A 16,111-nucleotide genomic window follows, 5' to 3' on the forward strand; every position below is an offset into this window, starting at 1 on the left:
CATTTCACATTTAACAGTGTGATAAGAAGTATTTGTAATTTTGAATTCAATAAATTATCATTTGTGTCATTCTGTTGTGTTCTGTTGTAAGGGACGACAAAAACAATAAAACATAATCATAATAATAAATAACAACCATTTAGTGAATCTGTAATAAATATTTCATTAATAATCATCAATTAAACGTTTTAATTTCGTGTAGTATAAATTAGTAACGAAACGTTTATTGTTTCAGGAGCAGAGATATTGAGTTATCACTCTGTTGAATATAGATAATATAACGCAAACAAACGTTATCAGTTGTTGTAACACTTAAATTAAGAAGCTCAAATATCAACCAGAGTGTGCAAAATTAAGTAGTCAAGTAATAGACGGTGTTACATGACAATATCATAATTGACATCTTTGTATGTGTAGAGTTTGCATCTTCTTTTAAAAAACGTTAACAAGACTAAAAGTTTCTCTAAAAAATGCATGGAATTGTTGAACTAATTTTGACCAGTGCTTCATTGTGGATGCTGTTACAAGTTATCTGGAGCAGTTTAATAAGTGTGTTTTATCATTTCTGTATACCATGGATTGTTTGGGGGACCTTTGTTACGGCAATTGGATTAAAAATAGCCAGGATTCCACCGCCAAATTTGAATATTGTACAAGAAGTGCTTGGTATAAATCCTATTTTGTTGAAAAGAGATAGTATCATGTCCAAGACTCATGATAATGAAGAGCAACATTGCATGCGAGTGGTGGCTCATCGTGGTGGAGGATACGATTTCCCTGAGAACAGCTTAACAGCTTTCCGTAATGTAAAATCTTATGTATAATAATGGTTTTTAATTTGTTTGTTTGTTTTTTTTTTTATTAGCTGATTTGCAATACTAGAAATCTTGTAACAAAAAGAATTGCTTATTATTTCATAATGTAGATACACTAATATAGTAGTTACTAACAAGAGATTTATTACTTTAGTAAAAGAATATGTTTTTAGTTTCCTTTTATAAATGAAACATTTTATAGTGTAAAGACAGAGGCTGTAATGCAGTTGAACTTGATGTACTTCTTACAAAGGACAATGTACCTATAGTATTTCATGACACAACAATTGATAGAGTTACTGGACAACCTGGGACTATTAAAGATATGACATGGGATCAATTAAAAGATTTAGATATTACCCATAACCATCCACTCAAGTAAATTTTGTAATACTTTTTTTTTACTATAAAGGATTACAATAGTAAAAATTTATTTAATTTTTTTTTCTTTCTAATCATTGTAGGGATAAATTTACTGATGGTGAAAAAATTCCATTACTTTCTGAAGTTTTAGAAACTTGCTTATCCAATGAACAGAGAATAATCATAGATATAAAAGAAAAAAGACTGGAAGTTGTAGAAGCAATTTTAGATGCTTACAAAAAATATCCAAAATTATTTCAAAGAGCAGTTGTATCCAGTTTTAATCCAATTATTATATATATGGTAAAATAAAATTAAAACAATAGTAATAAGAAATATACATATTTGTGAATGAACCTGATCAATATTAGACATTACTTAGTGAATTTGTGATTATAGCTTAGAAGAAAGGAACCTCGTATTGTGTCGAGCCTTGCATGGAGACCTCAGTATTTTTCAAGAGTAACATACCTTGGGTTAGATGGTCCGGCACCGGCACGATATAACAATCCATTTAAACATATAGCAGCTTCTGTGTTCGATTATATATATGATTGGATGCTTAATCATTTTATATACTACGTTGTGGGAGTTTCTGCTATTTTATTGCATAAAGATATTGTTAATCAGTATGTATGCTTTTAAATTATTTGTAATACTGAATATTATTACAAAAAGTAAAATGCTTTTTTAATATTATATTTATTTTAGGCGCGTTATCCAAGTATGGCATGATCGCAATGTTCGTGTCATGGCATGGACAGTAAATCTGCCATCAGAAAAATCACATTTTTCACGACTATTTAAAATTACTTATATAACGGATACACTATTAGTTGAAAAAGATATGTAATAATCATATTACATGCTTTATGGTGTAAAAGACTATTTTATACTACTGATATTATAAAGCATTATATTCAGTAATCTAGTCCATTCAATAAAATAACGAAAATATATTTTTGTCTAACAGTATTTATTAATTCTGTTATCAGAGGTACGTTCTTTTATGTCAATTAACATAATTCTAATACATATATATCATTTATTGTATGTCTTATTTGACATACGTGAAACTCGAATTTTGAATAAAGTAAAAATAATATATTTTATAATTAAACAGATGTATTTTAAATACTTCGAAATTAATAGTCTCTAAACCAATTATTACATGTATATTCTTTATTAATTATATACATACTTTTTAAAAAAGAAGTTATTCAACACTACCATAATTGCACATAACTTTTATGTATTATATTCGTATTTTGTATACATATTTTACTAACAATGGTATCGATACTTTATAATAACATATAATTTGAAATTGTATTTATGGACGGAAATATTTATTTTGTAACTATTTACGGCAAAGTTATAAAATGCTTAACCTAGCTAAAAAATTAAAAAAGAATTATCAGACTATAGTTGTAAGCTTACTTTTACGAGATTCCATGCCTTGAATCAATCCTGTTAATAAATCCTCCATTTCAGTTGTAGCACGTTTCAGCTTGCAATTATCGTTAGCTACGTAGGAATCTAAAATAGCAATTTTATAAAACAAAATATTTATAAGAGAAACAACTTATGTTATTAAAATATAAAAATTTACCATTAAGTAAACAATCATCTGTAACCATATTTTGTAATCTATCCAGGATATCATTTAAATCTCCTTGAATATTTTGTAAACTACTATGTTGTGAATGTTTATCAGGTCTCTGAAGAGAAGATGGCGTATTATCCCTATGAATACCTATGAGAGAACCAGATATTACTAATGGTGATTCATTTTCAGTGTCAGCTATTGTAGATTTCATTAAATATTTTTCTTCTTTGCATTCAGCGTCGTTACAGTCCAACCATTGAGAAAAACCACTATCGGTAGGATTTATTTCCGATCTTTTTGTACCTAATAATTAAAAACACGATACATAAATAAGTAATTAATATAATTTTTTAATAAAATAGGATAAAATTAAAATAATATAATATACCCCCAATCCATGTACTCAATTCAATTTGGGTAGGTTCTATTATATTACTAAAACCTAAGCTGGTAGACGCTTTCCCAGAATTAGTAACATCATGATTTTCTTTAATAATAGACTCCTCTGTTGAATTAAAGCTACTTGACTGTAATACATCGGTATCATTTGTACTTGAACTTTGTTCTATAGTTTCTTGACGAATAATTGGACTCAATTCAAAATTCATAGATAAAGATGCCAATCTTGATGATAGAGGTGGAACCATAGGTGTGCTTTGCATGTGGCTAATTATTTGAGGCATACAAATTTTATCCGAAAACAAGTATTTCTGTAAATAGTAGAACAATTCTTTTTCTAATGCTTATACTATTATATTTTATTAAACAATAATATACCTTTAATAGTTTTAGACGTTGTAATTGCGATTCAATCATAGCTCTATGATGCTGAAGTCTCTCTGCTTTACTGCCCTGAATATCAAGTAATTCTATTTGTAATTGTTTATTTTCTTCTTCTAAATGAGTAATTATACTTTGTAATTCTTTTTGTGGATCACTTAGTACTCGTCTTCTCATTGTACTTCTTAACGATCCACAATCGGCACGAGTTGCTTCAATGCTACAATAATAAGTAGTTAAAGAAACATCTACCTAGGATATGTAGAACATTAATTTTTAAATTTTAATAACCTGTTAGTATGTGGAATTTGATCCTCAACATTAATTCCATTCGATCTAACAGGGCACAATCTCAATTTATTCCGTATTAATTCAATAATCAACTTCGTTATTTCTCGATTCGAAGTCTAAAAAATAATTTTATGTAGTATGCTATTTATAAAAATAAAATATATTCTTGTACCTTGGTACAAAATTCACGAGTGGGATGTTTTAGTTTATGTTTTCCTGATATTTTACCATACAAAAAACATTGTTGGCATTGATGATATGCTGTACATTTTAAACACGTGTACCGTAATCCCCGAATTGGAGTTGTTTTACAAGAAGAGCATCTAATATTATGAATAACTGAAAAAAAAAGAACATCTATAAACTTTATTAAATTCAGAGATAATTACTGTGAAATATGATATATACATACTGTGTTCTGCAGATTTTATACGATTAAATATTGTTATCCAAACAAGCAAAGGAGGTTCTTGCATAATCCATGATGCAAACTCTGATTCAGTTACTCCAAGACATCCTTGGGTCTATAATAAGATATTATCAATTAATTATATGTAAAATACATTTTGAAGTTTCATTTAATTCTACCTTTGAAAAGCAATTGTCAATATGTGATTGAATGTGTTGAGATCCGTATGTTGTACTTTCTCCTAGCATTTCTGTGATTTTGCAAATATTTGTTAACAGTGTACATAAACCAGCTTTAGATAAGCATGCATTATGATCAGCTAATTGTTGATAAAGGTATCCATATTTTTCTTGTAATTTTCCAGAGCTAATTAATACCAAAGCAACTTTTACAGAAAATACAGATACAGTCCTAGTACATTGTCTGTAATTTTGATTACATTTACAAGATCATTTAAATTAGCTAATTTTAATTATCAAATTTAGATAATACATCTATGATAACATACTTATCAAATGTAGTTAATATGTAATTTGTAGCAAGTTTTGTTGCAAAATCAATATCAAAATTGATATTATTTTCTTTACATGCTGCAAAATAGATATCAGAAAGGACATCTTCAACCTCTCTTGGGTCTAGATTTACACAATTTTCTGTAATTGAAAGCCTATGGCGTTCAAAAACACCAGCAATTAATTCCAATTGAACATATTGCACTATAACAAATTGTCATTAATTACAGATAAAATTCACATAAAATATTAAGAAACTATTGACCTTATTGATTTACAATATTATATTAAACTTACTATTAAGTTCTTTATGCAAAATTTGCATTTTTGCTGCAGTTCTATAAGATGTGTGATGAATACCGTTACACTGTTCTATCAATGGTATAATATTCTGCATTTTTATATATTCTTATAACAATTAATATAATAGTGATATCAATGATCACCATAGGTAAGTTCCAATTGATCTTATAATTCTATACATTCATAACTGAATAGAATTTATACAGTCTTTTATTGCAGAAATATAACACTCACACATAGTGTTCATGCTTTCAAACATTTTCATAAAACAGCATAAACCTATAAAATCTAAAAAATGTATATTATTACAAATTAAGAATAAGATTTTATTATTTACCTTTTTCTTGTGATTCATTTAAATTTCATTTCTTAATTCAATATATACAGGTGTGAAATGGAACGTTTTTAGAATTCAAGTCGAACGGGGTCCCAGACACCCCAGTGGATGACACAAAGGGGTCTCCAGTACCCCAATATGGCATCAAGGGGTCACCGACACCCCAGCGTGAAATTAGGTCGGTATGCAGAAAGGGGTCCCCGACACCCCAGGATGGTAAGTCGGTATGCTGAGAAAGCCTAGGTGCTTCGGGGTCCCCGACACCCCAAGATGATAGGTCGGTATGCAGAGACCATCATTTATGCACCGGGGTCCCCGACACCCCAGGATGGTAAGCCGGTATGCAGGAAGCGCCGCTGATACATCGGGGTCCCTGGCACCCCAGGATGGTAAGGCGGTATGCAGAGGAAGCCAACGGTGCTTCGGGGTCCCCAACACCCCAAGATGATAGGTCGGTATACAGAAAGCGCTACTGATACATCGGGGTCCCTGGCACCCCAGGATGGTAAGCCGGTATGCAGGGAAAGCCACCGGTGCTTCGGGGTCCCAGACACCCCAAGATGATAGGTCGGTATACAGAAAGCGCCACCGGTGCTTCGGGGTCCCTGGCACCCCAGGATGGTAAGTCGGTATGCAGAGAGCGCCACTGATACATCGGGGTCCCTGGCACCCCAAGATGATAGGTCGGTATGCAGAGAGTTCCACCCATGGATCGGGGTCCCTAACACCCCGGATGCCATAATGTCGATATGCAAAGAACATCTCTTGTGCTTCGGGGTCCTCAACACCCCAATATATCAGATCGGTATGCAGTCTCGTCACAAAGAGGTTGAATCTTGTTGGATCTGTAGTGAGTGGTGTTATTGACGTACTTTGGAAGTAAATTCATAAAATTATCTGTAGCGTATATACAACTATATATAAAAGTAATTTAACTCTTTTAACATTGTATTTAAAAAGTATTCATTTGAATCATGACTATAATAGATTATGTACAAACTTTGTCTGATAATCCATATTTTGGAGCTGGCTTTGGCCTCTTTGGATTAGGAGCTGGAGCAGCTATATTGCGAAAGGGGATGCAAGCAGGAATGCTATTTTTCAGGTATTGTTCTTATAGAAATTACATTACTTTAAAGTTACATGCAGTATAATATTTAATTTTTTTATGAATGCAGACGACATTATATGATTACTTTAGAAGTTCCCTGCCGTGACAAGAGTTACCAGTGGCTTTTACAATGGATTACACATAAGGGTGCAAAGGAAACACAACATCTATCAGTTGAAACAAGTTTCGAGCAAAAAGAAACAGGTCACATAAAAACTAGATATGATTTCATACCAAGTATTGGAACCCATTTCATTAGGTTAGAAATAACTTATGGCTCCAATACCTCAAGTTACTATAACAGTTATAGAATGGATATACAATATCTAATAGTACTAGTAATAATCAGATCAATAATACATAAATGAAAATGATATACAATGTTGTATTTTTTATACTATTTAACAGATATGCAGGGAATTGGATAAGAGTAGAGAGAACTAGAGAACAACAGACAATAGATATACAAATGGGTATACCATTTGAAACAGTACAACTTACAGCAATTGGGAGAGACAGAACCATATATTTTAACATTTTAGAAGAAGGTAAAATCCTTGCTAAATGTAATACTGCCTTTTCTCTTTGCAAGTAACATTAATAGAAAACTTTCACTTATAGCCAGACAAATGGCCTTAAAAGAACATGAAGGTAAAACAATAATGTATACTGCAATGGGAAGTGAATGGAGGCAATTTGGACATCCCAGAAAACGAAGACCGCTGGATTCGGTTATTCTAGATACCGGAGTTGCGGATAGGATAATAAAGGATTGCCGTGAATTTATCCAAAATCATTCATGGTATAGTGATCGCGGTATGTGAACAGCAATCCAAATTACAGACTCTATAGAGATAAGATTGAAACCAACATTTGTTAATTATATAGGAATTCCGTATAGACGGGGGTATTTATTGTATGGACCTCCGGGTTGCGGTAAATCGTCATTCATCACCGCATTAGCTGGTGAATTAGAGCGGGGTATATGCGTTTTGAATCTATCGGAACGAGGTTTAACAGACGATAGATTAAATCACTTATTAGCTGTAGCTCCTCAACAGACCATTATACTTTTAGAAGACATCGATGCTGCGTTTCTTAGCAGAGACGAAGCTAAAGAAGGTAGATTGCAAATTTTTCGACAAGAGCGTTGTTGGTTCATTAATAAATACTCTATCTTTTATTACAGTTACAACTGCATATGCCGGTTTGAACAGAGTTACGTTCAGTGGTTTATTAAATTGTTTGGATGGTGTCGCTTCTACTGAAGCGAGAGTTCTGTTTATGACGACCAATTACTTAGAAAGATTAGATCCTGCTTTAGTTAGGCCGGGTAGAGTAGACGTAAAAGAATACATAGGTATATATATATGTATAAAAATACGTGGTAGAATTTCATACATGCTGAATATTTATAGTATTCAGTTAGCAAACTATTTTGTTTCAGGTTGGTGCAGTCAGAAACAAGTGGAACAAATGTTTTTAAGGTTCTATAGAGATAACGAAAATAAGGCGGAGGAGCTTGCTACAGAATTTGCAGGAAATGTAATGTCACATAAAAAGAACGTAAGCCCTGCACAAATTCAAGGATTCTTTATGTTTTATAAAAATAATCCCAATGAAGTATTAAAAAATGTTTCACATATATGGGAGCTTACGTGATAGGATTAATTATCATTAGGTATTGTAATCATAAATATAGTTTTAGATCTATGTAATTGTTTGTGAATATCCCTTGAATGTAAGAAAGTTTTTTATAAAAACTTATACTTTAAATTAAAGAATATCCATTTTTATGTATAAATTGTACCGCCTTATTATTTTAGGAGAAAGGAACCATACATTAATTCCTTGGCTATAAGTTAAAAATTACACGTTCGTTTTTGTTATTTTTTTATCAACATTGTGTTTCGTGATATTTTCGTTTAGAATACAACAAGATAGAAAAGATAGTTGTTCTTTGTAAGTAGCTTCGTGTATCACTGAATACGTATTTTTAACATATAACATTGAGGTTTTCTAGTGATCATCTTAAAATTGTTATACTTCATGAGAATACTGCATGCAATTATGAAAATATATTAAACTTAACTAGAAGTCTTTTTCAATTCTGGTTGTATTTACTTATTTTGATTGTTAGGGATTGTTATTCGCTCGACGATGACTTTATACATTCTTGAATGAAAATATTAAAAATACTTTAATAAATGCAGTGTATACGAATCTGTATAATATCATCACATATGATATAACAATGTAGAGAATTGAAAAACAATTTCATGCGATGCGATGGAAGAAGTAACAATTTAAAAATCAGAATGACTAATGAACAAACGATTAATGAGATCCAAGTGTTCTACCCTTAAAAACTCCAAATATACGGTTCGTAATTTAAAGGGTCTGATTGCTCCATGTGTTCCGCGTTATTATTACTTTCAACCATACACGACGGATAGACAACCTCGATATTTCTTTGATTCGACACAGGTGGTACAATAGACGGTGCCAAACGACAATCTGGCCTTTGTTGCATCATTGCACCCATTGGTTGCATCGATTGAGGTGCTGGTGGAGGAGGACCTGTTGATGGATGTGGTTGAGGTTGAACAAGTGGCGGAGGAGGTCCAGGAATATTATGAACAGATTGCATTATATTAGAACCTGAAACATAGTTCGCCACTAAGAAGTGGTATTATGATATCATCCATTAGTTTTCATTCCATAAAACTTGAAACACAATTATATATGGAGATAATGGCAACTTACTTGTTGCAGGATCGTGAAATGGTAAAACGGTGGATTGTTCTGGTAGTATGTCTGCTGTTGGTGGGACTGTTTTTATTGGGTTGGACTCGAGTTTCTTTTTCCTAGTAGATGATCGTCTTTGCATACTACTCGAGGACTGGTCGCGTCTTTTACTACTACCTAATTTTTTCTTCCTTTCACTGGGTATTTTCGGTTTATTGGGTCGATTCCCACTAGGTTGCCAAAGGTGTACAGTATGTACAGCGTTTCCTTCTCTAAAATAGTTGAAAGTTCTCACATTGCTTATGATAATGATGTACCAAAAAATATCTTTCTATTGTTTTTTTTTTCTTTTAATACTAACCCCTGTTTTTTCCCAAGCTTCCAACTATGTATACCAGCTTTATGAAGTCTTTCCCTGATCGTGTCTACGCTACATTTTAATCCAAGAGCAGGAGCAACATGTTTAGCTGCGGTTAACGGTTGTTGAGTAGCCAGAGCGACAATCGCCTCGTCTTGTTCTTTAGTTGTAATTCGTCGACGACCTTTTCTTTCCTTGGTTTGCACGTTGCCTTCTTTATGCCAACGTTCTAACCATCTTTTAACAGTACGTTCCTATTTAATAACGAGCATTGCGTATACGGCTATCCTCGAGATGGTTTTAAATACGTGAATCCGTTCAAAACGAACATGCTTTTTTTTTGCTTACCGATCTGTCGATTGCAAGCGCGATAGACAACGTGGATAAACCCGCCTCGGACATTCCGATCATACGATTTCGAATTTCAACGCTTGTTTCCAATGTTCCTTTTGCTTTCCCACCTTTCTTTTTCCTTTTCTGCCGTTCACTTTTCTCCCCGCTTTCTTTCGATGTATCTACGTCCTGTTTTGATTCGCTGCTAGAAGACTGATTATTATCTTGAGAACTACAGGAATTAGAATTATCGGAAGCTAAATTCGTGCTGATTTGTGGACTAGTTAGTTGAGAATGTAAATGTTCATGATGATGTTGTTGAACGTCTACTTGAGCGTGCCTTTGCTGTTGATCAAGATCGTGGGTTTGATTTGTAATTATTTGTTGTACTTGTTGAACTTGTTGCACGTGATGTTGTTGGTCTTGTGGAGCGTGCAAGTCGTGTTGCGAAGAAGATTCGTGAGGTATTGGATTCGTTTGGCCCTAAAATTTGGGAAAATAAAATTAAAAAAGGTAACAAAAGTATCTGCAACAAGGGATCATGTACAGTACAAACCTGTGGATAGTGGTGACTTCCTTGCACTAAATCTAACGGCCAATTTTGTGAAATATTTAAACCAGGATGTTGATAAATGGGTTGCGTTTGTTGAGCTAAACTCAATGCATTACCAAATTCCGTTTGACTCTGTGATAAAGGTTGTTGGGGTGTCGCTTGAATTTCACTGGCCTGAGATTGCTGAGCATTTTGCTGGGGATATATGAATTCTTGTTGATTAGATGGCTTTACATTTTTTAATGGTGCACCATCTCCAACATATATATCTCTAGCTCTAATTTTACGCGGAGGAATTTTCTTTTTGGCTGTACTGCTGTTTTTGTCATTTTTATTAGAATCTTTGGAAAACTTCTTTTTTCCTAACTGCGTTCCAGTGGGTCTCCACACAGGTTGTTGAATAGCAGTACCATCTGCATCACTGCAAGTAAGAAAACATCATTCATTGTCATGGAATATACTTGAACATTTAAGTATTTCTGTCTAATTCGGTTAATGTTGAAATACCAACCCAAGTGGAATCCTTTGCATGTATTTACGCGAAGGACTCCAGTTGTGAATTCCAGCTTTGTGTAATCTTTCACGTATAGTATCTACAGAACAAGTTAATCCTAAAGCGGGAAGAACAGCTTTTGCAGCTGTTATTGGTGTTTGCGTGGCTAGACGTACAATTGCTTCATCTTGTTCTGCTGTTGTGGCTCTTTTACGTCCACAACGTTCACGCGTTTCTACTGTACCTTCCTTATCAAATCTATTTAACCACCTTTTCACTGTGCGTTGCTGAAACGATATAACAATTAGAAAAAAGTACATTTTATAATTTGGAAAACAATCATATTTACAAATTTTTGTTTATTTATACAGATTTAGTAAAATATATTTACCGAACAATTTACAGCTGCCGCAATTTCTCTCAGACCCAAACCGGCTTCGTACATTCCTACCATACGATTTCTTAATTCTGGTGTTGTTTCATGTACTCCTCTCGTTTTTCCCATTTTAATTTTTGCTTGAAATTGACTTACCAAGGAAATATGATGAAAAATCAAATCATAAATGTCTGGGAAAATTTTTAAATTTTACGCGAAAAGTGACGTAAGAGTAGAATGCATCACGTGACAATGGCAGTGTCTATCAGAAAGTTTTCCGAAATTTTAATTAGGTAGATCGTTGGTATTGTATTTCTTTTTTCTAGCGCGTGATTTTCAAAATTTCAAGTAACCATCGAATCACCTTATTTTCCGATTAATGTCCCATGGACATTAATGTCATCATGGACACGTTTCGAAAAATATTTCATTCTTGTTTGTGGCATCGTATCGTGCTAGAAACAGGACGAAATCTTAGCGTCGCCGGAATGAAATTGGATGTTACAACCCACTCGGTTTCATTTAAAAAATTCACCTTTGTAATCTTCTTTCGATCGCAATTGTTCGTAGAATGTTATTGATAATCGACGATGCCTTGCATTTTCACCATTTATACACCTTATATGCCTCGATTTCGACGAAATGCACTCGCTCGAAGAAAACGCTGCAGTCAATACAACTTCGGTTGTACAGTCCGTCGAGATTCTTTTGTCCCCGCTTTGTCTTTCGTGAATCGAATTTTCTATTAGCATCGCTTCCAAGTTGTTTTCCTTTTGTAGAAAAATGTTTGATGAGATGCGATACAGTTATACAAGTGGTCATGTGATAGCCGAAATATCGTAGATTCAAAAATGATTAAGAAAAGAAACACAGCATCGTCAATATTAATTCGGTGAGACTGTACTATCGTGTCATCGTCTGTACAGTCTGTTAAAATTACTTTATTCTCGAAGAAATTGCCTAACGTTAAACTTTCTACTCCTATTAGAGTCGCCCAGATTTGTAATAAAGCTTATTTTTAATTAGTTTCATCGAATACGTACGTTTATTCATCGAAAGATACCAAGCTCGTCTATTGTCAATAGGAAATCACCTGACTGTACGCGTTTGCAGCGGGAAAAGTACAGTCGGTGAAAAGGTTATGTCAAATCAAAATTCGTATCGTTTAACGATATTACGATACTTGACGATATTTAAAAGATACAAATTTCGCAGAAACAACGTCTCTACTCATTAGTCGCGATTACATCAATTAATTATCGACGGAAACGGCAGTGGTCAATAATTTTAACGAGTGACTGTACGAGCGACACGATGTTACACAGGGTTAGCTCGGTTACATTCGTCTACCTTCGCCGGGATTGTATTGACCCACAAAATTGCCCTTATAGCGCTTGCATTTTATTAAATAAATAATACACATTTTGATACGAATATTTTAAAAAATTAAACTTTAAAATCATTGTCCAATGATATGTACGCTTTGTTCTGAAAAATATCGAACGACACAGTTAATCATGCTTTTTCATTCTGTTCATTTAAACGTGTTCGAAGTTTAAAGTGGTCAGACAAATGTTGCAGATAAGCGCAGTACTTTTGCGATCGTAAATGATCAATGAATAGTCACGAAATGGTATATTTGAATTGGCCGGGTGTGTACGAGATAAAAGAGAGATTGCATCGTAAACTGGTAACATCCGCCAATCAAATCTACGTTTATACGTATACTCTGGCCTATTTAACAGAGGATTCAAAAGTTCGTTCACCCTCGATCGGCGATTCGAAAAACATTTTAATGTCGTTTTCGGTATCGCGTCCATTTGTTTCGACATCAAACGTCGGTAACTCTGTCGATCGCACTCTCTTGTAAATTGTTTGGACGATGAAACGTTTTAAAGGGAGGGGAAAACCCGGGCAAGCGATCGATCGATCGGATAAATTTCAAAATCGAAAGATGAGCGCATTTCCCGCGGTATTTCGTTCGTCTCCAGCGGTTGCTGCGACTGATCTGCCTGTTGGCCGGTCGATCTGTGCAACCATAGAGGTTCAGTCGCGCCCTCGCACTTGTCGACACCATCGTCTCTACCGACCACTGACCACCGGACTCCTAGTTTCCGCCCCGGGCTCCTGATAGTCAAGGGAGCTGGATTCATTTCCAGATAGTCGAAAACCTTTTTAAATAAAAGATTCGGGCTCGTGCCATCGCGACCTAAAAACGTAACATCCTTACGGTTCCTCGAGAATCTCATCCACGAAAACGTAAAATCGAAAAACAAATCATGAACATCTTAGTGTTTGTACCGTTGATGCTCCTCTCTTTGATTCATCTGCCGATCGTTTTTTGCGGGGTATGTATTGTTATTTGCACGATTTGTAAACAATTTTATATTTCTTACCATTTTCTTCTTTTTTCTCAAGTTTATATATATTTTTTTTAATTTAATAAATCTACTTTTGTTTTGAACGCAAAGCCTCGATTGAATTTCGATGAAGAAATATCGGGAATCGCGCGCATCCATTCAAGAACGATAAATCCTTTGCATGCAACGAATCTAAATTTCTGATGATATCCGATTTAATATGGAATAAAGCAACGATATTTCGTAGACACGGCCGAGTTTTGTCTCCGACGAGATGATCGCTACCGCGGCAAGCGTAGTGAACGCTTGTCAAACGCAGACTGGAGTGGCGACAGGTAAGATTTTCCTTTTCACCGCTAATGCGATTGTCAGCGAATCGAAGCTCGATTTAATCGTTAGTTTATTTGTTATTTTAGTGGATATAGAGGCGGTAAGGAATGGTCAGTGGCCAGAGAGGCGGCAACTAAAGGTAAATATTGTCGGAAATTAAAGGATTTCCGTGTCGGAAGAGAAAAGAACGATAATATTTGATTCGCAGTGTTACATGTACTGTCTGTGGGAACAATTCGGATTGGTCGACGATAAAAGAGAGCTCAGCTTGAACGGCATGCTCACGTTTTTCCAAAGAATACCGGCGTACAGGGTGGAGGTTCAGAAAGCGATCAGAAAATGCAAGGGGATCGGTAAATATTTCGGTATCTACAGTACATATTTTGTATTCCTTTCGTCCGATCGATCGATCGTGTGTTTTCGAATTTCAATCGAACGTTGCCTCGAGCAACAATGCCATTACACCGTTATTGTTGATTCATTCCCGTCGATTATTTTCGCATTACACGCGATTCATCGACCGCGATCGTTCTACTTGATAACCGACCACTCGATTGCTTTTTTAGCCAAGGGTGATAACTGCGAGTACGCTTACACGTTCAATAAATGTTACGCGGAAGCATCGCCACGGGTGAGTACATACAGTGAGAGGCAAAAGTGAGTAGACGCTGTTCAAAATAGAATACCTTGGTTAAAATTGGACCAAATAAATTGAGATTTTTTGAGAAGCTATAAAAATATGTATTTTCATAGTTTTAAAAAATTACAATTTGTTGAAATTGTGAAGAAAAAATAGTGGATGGTAATTTTTCAACTTTTTTATGCGAGTCTATAATGAAAATTTAAAATATGTCTTTCGTAGATTCAGATAAGTCATGTGTATGCTGAAAATTTCATCGAGATCGGTCAACGCATTTCAAAGTTGTAATTAATTAAAATTTCCGAAAATCGCGACTTTTCATCTAAGAACGTGTATAGTTGAAAGTTGAAAAATGATCATTCACTATTTTTTTTAACGATTTCAACAAATTGTAATTTTTTAAAACGATGAAAATACATATTTTAGTGAATTAATTTTTATAGCTTCTCAAAAAACCATAAATTTAACCGAGGTATTCTATTTTGAATAATGTACTACTCACTTTTGCCTCTCGCTGTACAAATCTTCCTCTTTATTCGACAAACGATACTTGCAAACTTTTTTGAACAATCTTCTTTGCGTTGCAGACCTACTATCTTTTCTAATGGATCATCAGGTTCGTTCGATACAGAGGAGAAACGAAACCGAAGTGAGAAAAAGAAAAAAGCGCTGCTCAAAAAGTCTATCTCATTAAATGATTTAGTCTGCAACGTTTTACCGTGTAATGGAACCGTAATCGTATCTGTACTCGTACAAATGTAAACGAGTCTCTGTACAAGACGTTAATAAAAGAAAAAAAAAGTTCCAATTACGTATCTGTCGTTTAAATTACTTTCGTTATTTCACTACTAGCCGAGAGGATTTTGAATAGCGTTTCGAAAAGTACAGTGAAATAAGTACGTAATCGAGGACGACGAAGGGGTCTCGTGACCGCGTACGATATCAAGAGATTGAGGACAAAGAAACGAGCGAATCGAGGTGTCAATGATGCGAAGCTCTGATTGTCTATCCAACCATCAACGTTGATCACGATTTCCGATCCTATGTTGCTCCCTCCAATTGTCAATTGAGGTCGTGTGCTCCAGGACACGTGGAAATTGAACGGCTTTTGTACGAATAACACGCTTAACTGACCAACGCCCAAACTACCTCAGGTTTCGCTTCTAACATTTCCTACCAAGTTCTAGACTATGTTAGGGTCTGTTACGTTGGAATAAACATTGCATCGTTTACGAAATGAGTCTACAATTACGGTGCACGCGATTTCGAGACGAAGATTATAGTGGCATAAGGAACGCGAGTTAATTAAGCGGTATTTTGCACCTGTCGCGCGAACCTCCTTCAATTTCGAATCGACTCTATATTTTTCTTACATTTATTACCCCTGTAT

The 16,111-nt window shown here is 34.5% G+C and overlaps 5 protein-coding genes across 10 annotated transcripts; 3 read left to right on the forward strand and 2 right to left on the reverse strand.

Moving 5' to 3' along the window:
• The first annotated feature begins 10 nt into the window (after nt 1–10).
• LOC117606891 (glycerophosphodiester phosphodiesterase 1) lies at nt 11–2,605 on the forward strand. Of its 2 annotated transcripts, none has more exons than XM_034329903.1 (6): nt 11–28; nt 236–806; nt 1,018–1,193; nt 1,280–1,481; nt 1,578–1,807; nt 1,890–2,605. In XM_034329903.1, exons 2-6 carry the CDS (start codon nt 471–473, stop codon nt 2,029–2,031), a joined length of 1,086 nt encoding a protein of 361 aa, XP_034185794.1. In that variant the 5' UTR covers nt 11–28; nt 236–470; the 3' UTR covers nt 2,032–2,605. The 2 variants fall into 2 exon arrangements, with proteins under 2 accessions (XP_034185794.1, XP_034185793.1); XM_034329902.2 differs by having other exon boundaries at nt 12–150.
• On the reverse strand, nt 2,456–5,552 carry LOC117606888 (uncharacterized). Its single transcript, XM_034329899.2, has 11 exons — nt 5,420–5,552; nt 5,077–5,370; nt 4,776–4,983; nt 4,447–4,690; nt 4,271–4,382; nt 4,031–4,197; nt 3,859–3,974; nt 3,565–3,787; nt 3,176–3,497; nt 2,791–3,090; nt 2,456–2,717 (listed from the first exon to the last, which is right to left on the reverse strand). The coding sequence occupies exons 2-11, from the start codon at nt 5,174–5,176 to the stop codon at nt 2,596–2,598; spliced, it is 1,914 nt and encodes a 637-aa protein (XP_034185790.1). The 5' UTR covers nt 5,177–5,370; nt 5,420–5,552; the 3' UTR covers nt 2,456–2,595.
• Nucleotides 5,553–6,209: 657 nt separating this feature from the next.
• On the forward strand, nt 6,210–8,285 carry Bcs1 (mitochondrial chaperone BCS1). Its single transcript, XM_034329839.2, has 7 exons — nt 6,210–6,524; nt 6,598–6,789; nt 6,939–7,078; nt 7,152–7,346; nt 7,419–7,652; nt 7,720–7,890; nt 7,978–8,285. The coding sequence occupies exons 1-7, from the start codon at nt 6,394–6,396 to the stop codon at nt 8,190–8,192; spliced, it is 1,278 nt and encodes a 425-aa protein (XP_034185730.1). The 5' UTR covers nt 6,210–6,393; the 3' UTR covers nt 8,193–8,285.
• Nucleotides 8,286–8,309: 24 nt separating this feature from the next.
• On the reverse strand, nt 8,310–11,543 carry LOC117606858 (uncharacterized). 2 transcript variants are annotated; one of them, XM_034329837.2, is made up of 8 exons: nt 11,407–11,543; nt 11,034–11,302; nt 10,526–10,943; nt 10,310–10,452; nt 9,985–10,201; nt 9,640–9,890; nt 9,297–9,550; nt 8,310–9,209 (listed from the first exon to the last, which is right to left on the reverse strand). In XM_034329837.2, the coding sequence occupies exons 1-8, from the start codon at nt 11,518–11,520 to the stop codon at nt 8,893–8,895; spliced, it is 1,983 nt and encodes a 660-aa protein (XP_034185728.1). In that variant the 5' UTR covers nt 11,521–11,543; the 3' UTR covers nt 8,310–8,892. The 2 variants fall into 2 exon arrangements, with proteins under 2 accessions (XP_034185728.1, XP_034185727.1); XM_034329836.2 differs by having other exon boundaries at nt 9,985–10,452.
• A 2,053-nt stretch (nt 11,544–13,596) lies between these two features.
• On the forward strand, nt 13,597–15,449 carry Obp10 (odorant binding protein 10). 4 transcript variants are annotated; one of them, XM_034329856.2, is made up of 6 exons: nt 13,597–13,739; nt 13,999–14,086; nt 14,168–14,220; nt 14,290–14,446; nt 14,648–14,712; nt 15,309–15,449. In XM_034329856.2, the coding sequence occupies exons 1-6, from the start codon at nt 13,671–13,673 to the stop codon at nt 15,324–15,326; spliced, it is 450 nt and encodes a 149-aa protein (XP_034185747.1). In that variant the 5' UTR covers nt 13,597–13,670; the 3' UTR covers nt 15,327–15,449. The 4 variants fall into 4 exon arrangements, with proteins under 4 accessions (XP_034185747.1, XP_034185748.1, XP_076544920.1 ...); XM_034329857.2 differs by having other exon boundaries at nt 14,290–14,434; XM_076688805.1 differs by lacking the exon at nt 15,309–15,449 and having other exon boundaries at nt 14,648–14,742.
• Nucleotides 15,450–16,111: the final 662 nt, after the last annotated feature.

The sequence above is a fragment of the Osmia lignaria genome, chromosome 2, assembly GCF_051020975.1.
Source record: "Osmia lignaria lignaria isolate PbOS001 chromosome 2, iyOsmLign1, whole genome shotgun sequence".
Classification (NCBI taxonomy): Eukaryota; Metazoa; Arthropoda; class Insecta; order Hymenoptera; family Megachilidae; genus Osmia; species Osmia lignaria.

Excerpts from the sequence above, each read along its gene's own strand:
- LOC117606891 (XM_034329903.1), top strand. The coding sequence starts at position 471 with ATGCATGGAATTGTTGAACTAATTTTGACCAGTGCTTCATTGTGGATG. Across the intron at positions 1,194-1,279 it reads ACCCATAACCATCCACTCAA|GGATAAATTTACTGATGGTG; the intron begins GTAAATTTTGTA and ends TAATCATTGTAG. Across the intron at positions 1,808-1,889 it reads CATAAAGATATTGTTAATCA|GCGCGTTATCCAAGTATGGC; the intron begins GTATGTATGCTT and ends TATTTATTTTAG.
- LOC117606888 (XM_034329899.2), bottom strand. The coding sequence starts at position 5,176 with ATGCAGAATATTATACCATTGATAGAACAGTGTAACGGTATTCATCAC. Across the intron at positions 4,691-4,775 it reads ATATTAACTACATTTGATAA|ACAATGTACTAGGACTGTAT; the intron begins GTATGTTATCAT and ends TCAAAATTACAG. Across the intron at positions 2,718-2,790 it reads AGATGATTGTTTACTTAATG|ATTCCTACGTAGCTAACGAT; the intron begins GTAAATTTTTAT and ends TTGCTATTTTAG.
- Bcs1 (XM_034329839.2), top strand. The coding sequence starts at position 6,394 with ATGACTATAATAGATTATGTACAAACTTTGTCTGATAATCCATATTTT. Across the intron at positions 6,790-6,938 it reads ATTGGAACCCATTTCATTAG|ATATGCAGGGAATTGGATAA; the intron begins GTTAGAAATAAC and ends ACTATTTAACAG. Across the intron at positions 7,653-7,719 it reads CAGAGACGAAGCTAAAGAAG|TTACAACTGCATATGCCGGT; the intron begins GTAGATTGCAAA and ends CTTTTATTACAG.
- LOC117606858 (XM_034329836.2), bottom strand. The coding sequence starts at position 11,520 with ATGGGAAAAACGAGAGGAGTACATGAAACAACACCAGAATTAAGAAAT. Across the intron at positions 10,944-11,033 it reads ATGCAAAGGATTCCACTTGG|TGATGCAGATGGTACTGCTA; the intron begins GTTGGTATTTCA and ends TCTTACTTGCAG. Across the intron at positions 9,210-9,296 it reads ATTTCACGATCCTGCAACAA|TGGCGAACTATGTTTCAGGT; the intron begins GTAAGTTGCCAT and ends ACCACTTCTTAG.
- Obp10 (XM_076688805.1), top strand. The coding sequence starts at position 13,671 with ATGAACATCTTAGTGTTTGTACCGTTGATGCTCCTCTCTTTGATTCAT. Across the intron at positions 14,221-14,289 it reads CAGAGAGGCGGCAACTAAAG|TGTTACATGTACTGTCTGTG; the intron begins GTAAATATTGTC and ends TTTGATTCGCAG. Across the intron at positions 14,447-14,647 it reads GGGGATCGGTAAATATTTCG|CCAAGGGTGATAACTGCGAG; the intron begins GTATCTACAGTA and ends TTGCTTTTTTAG.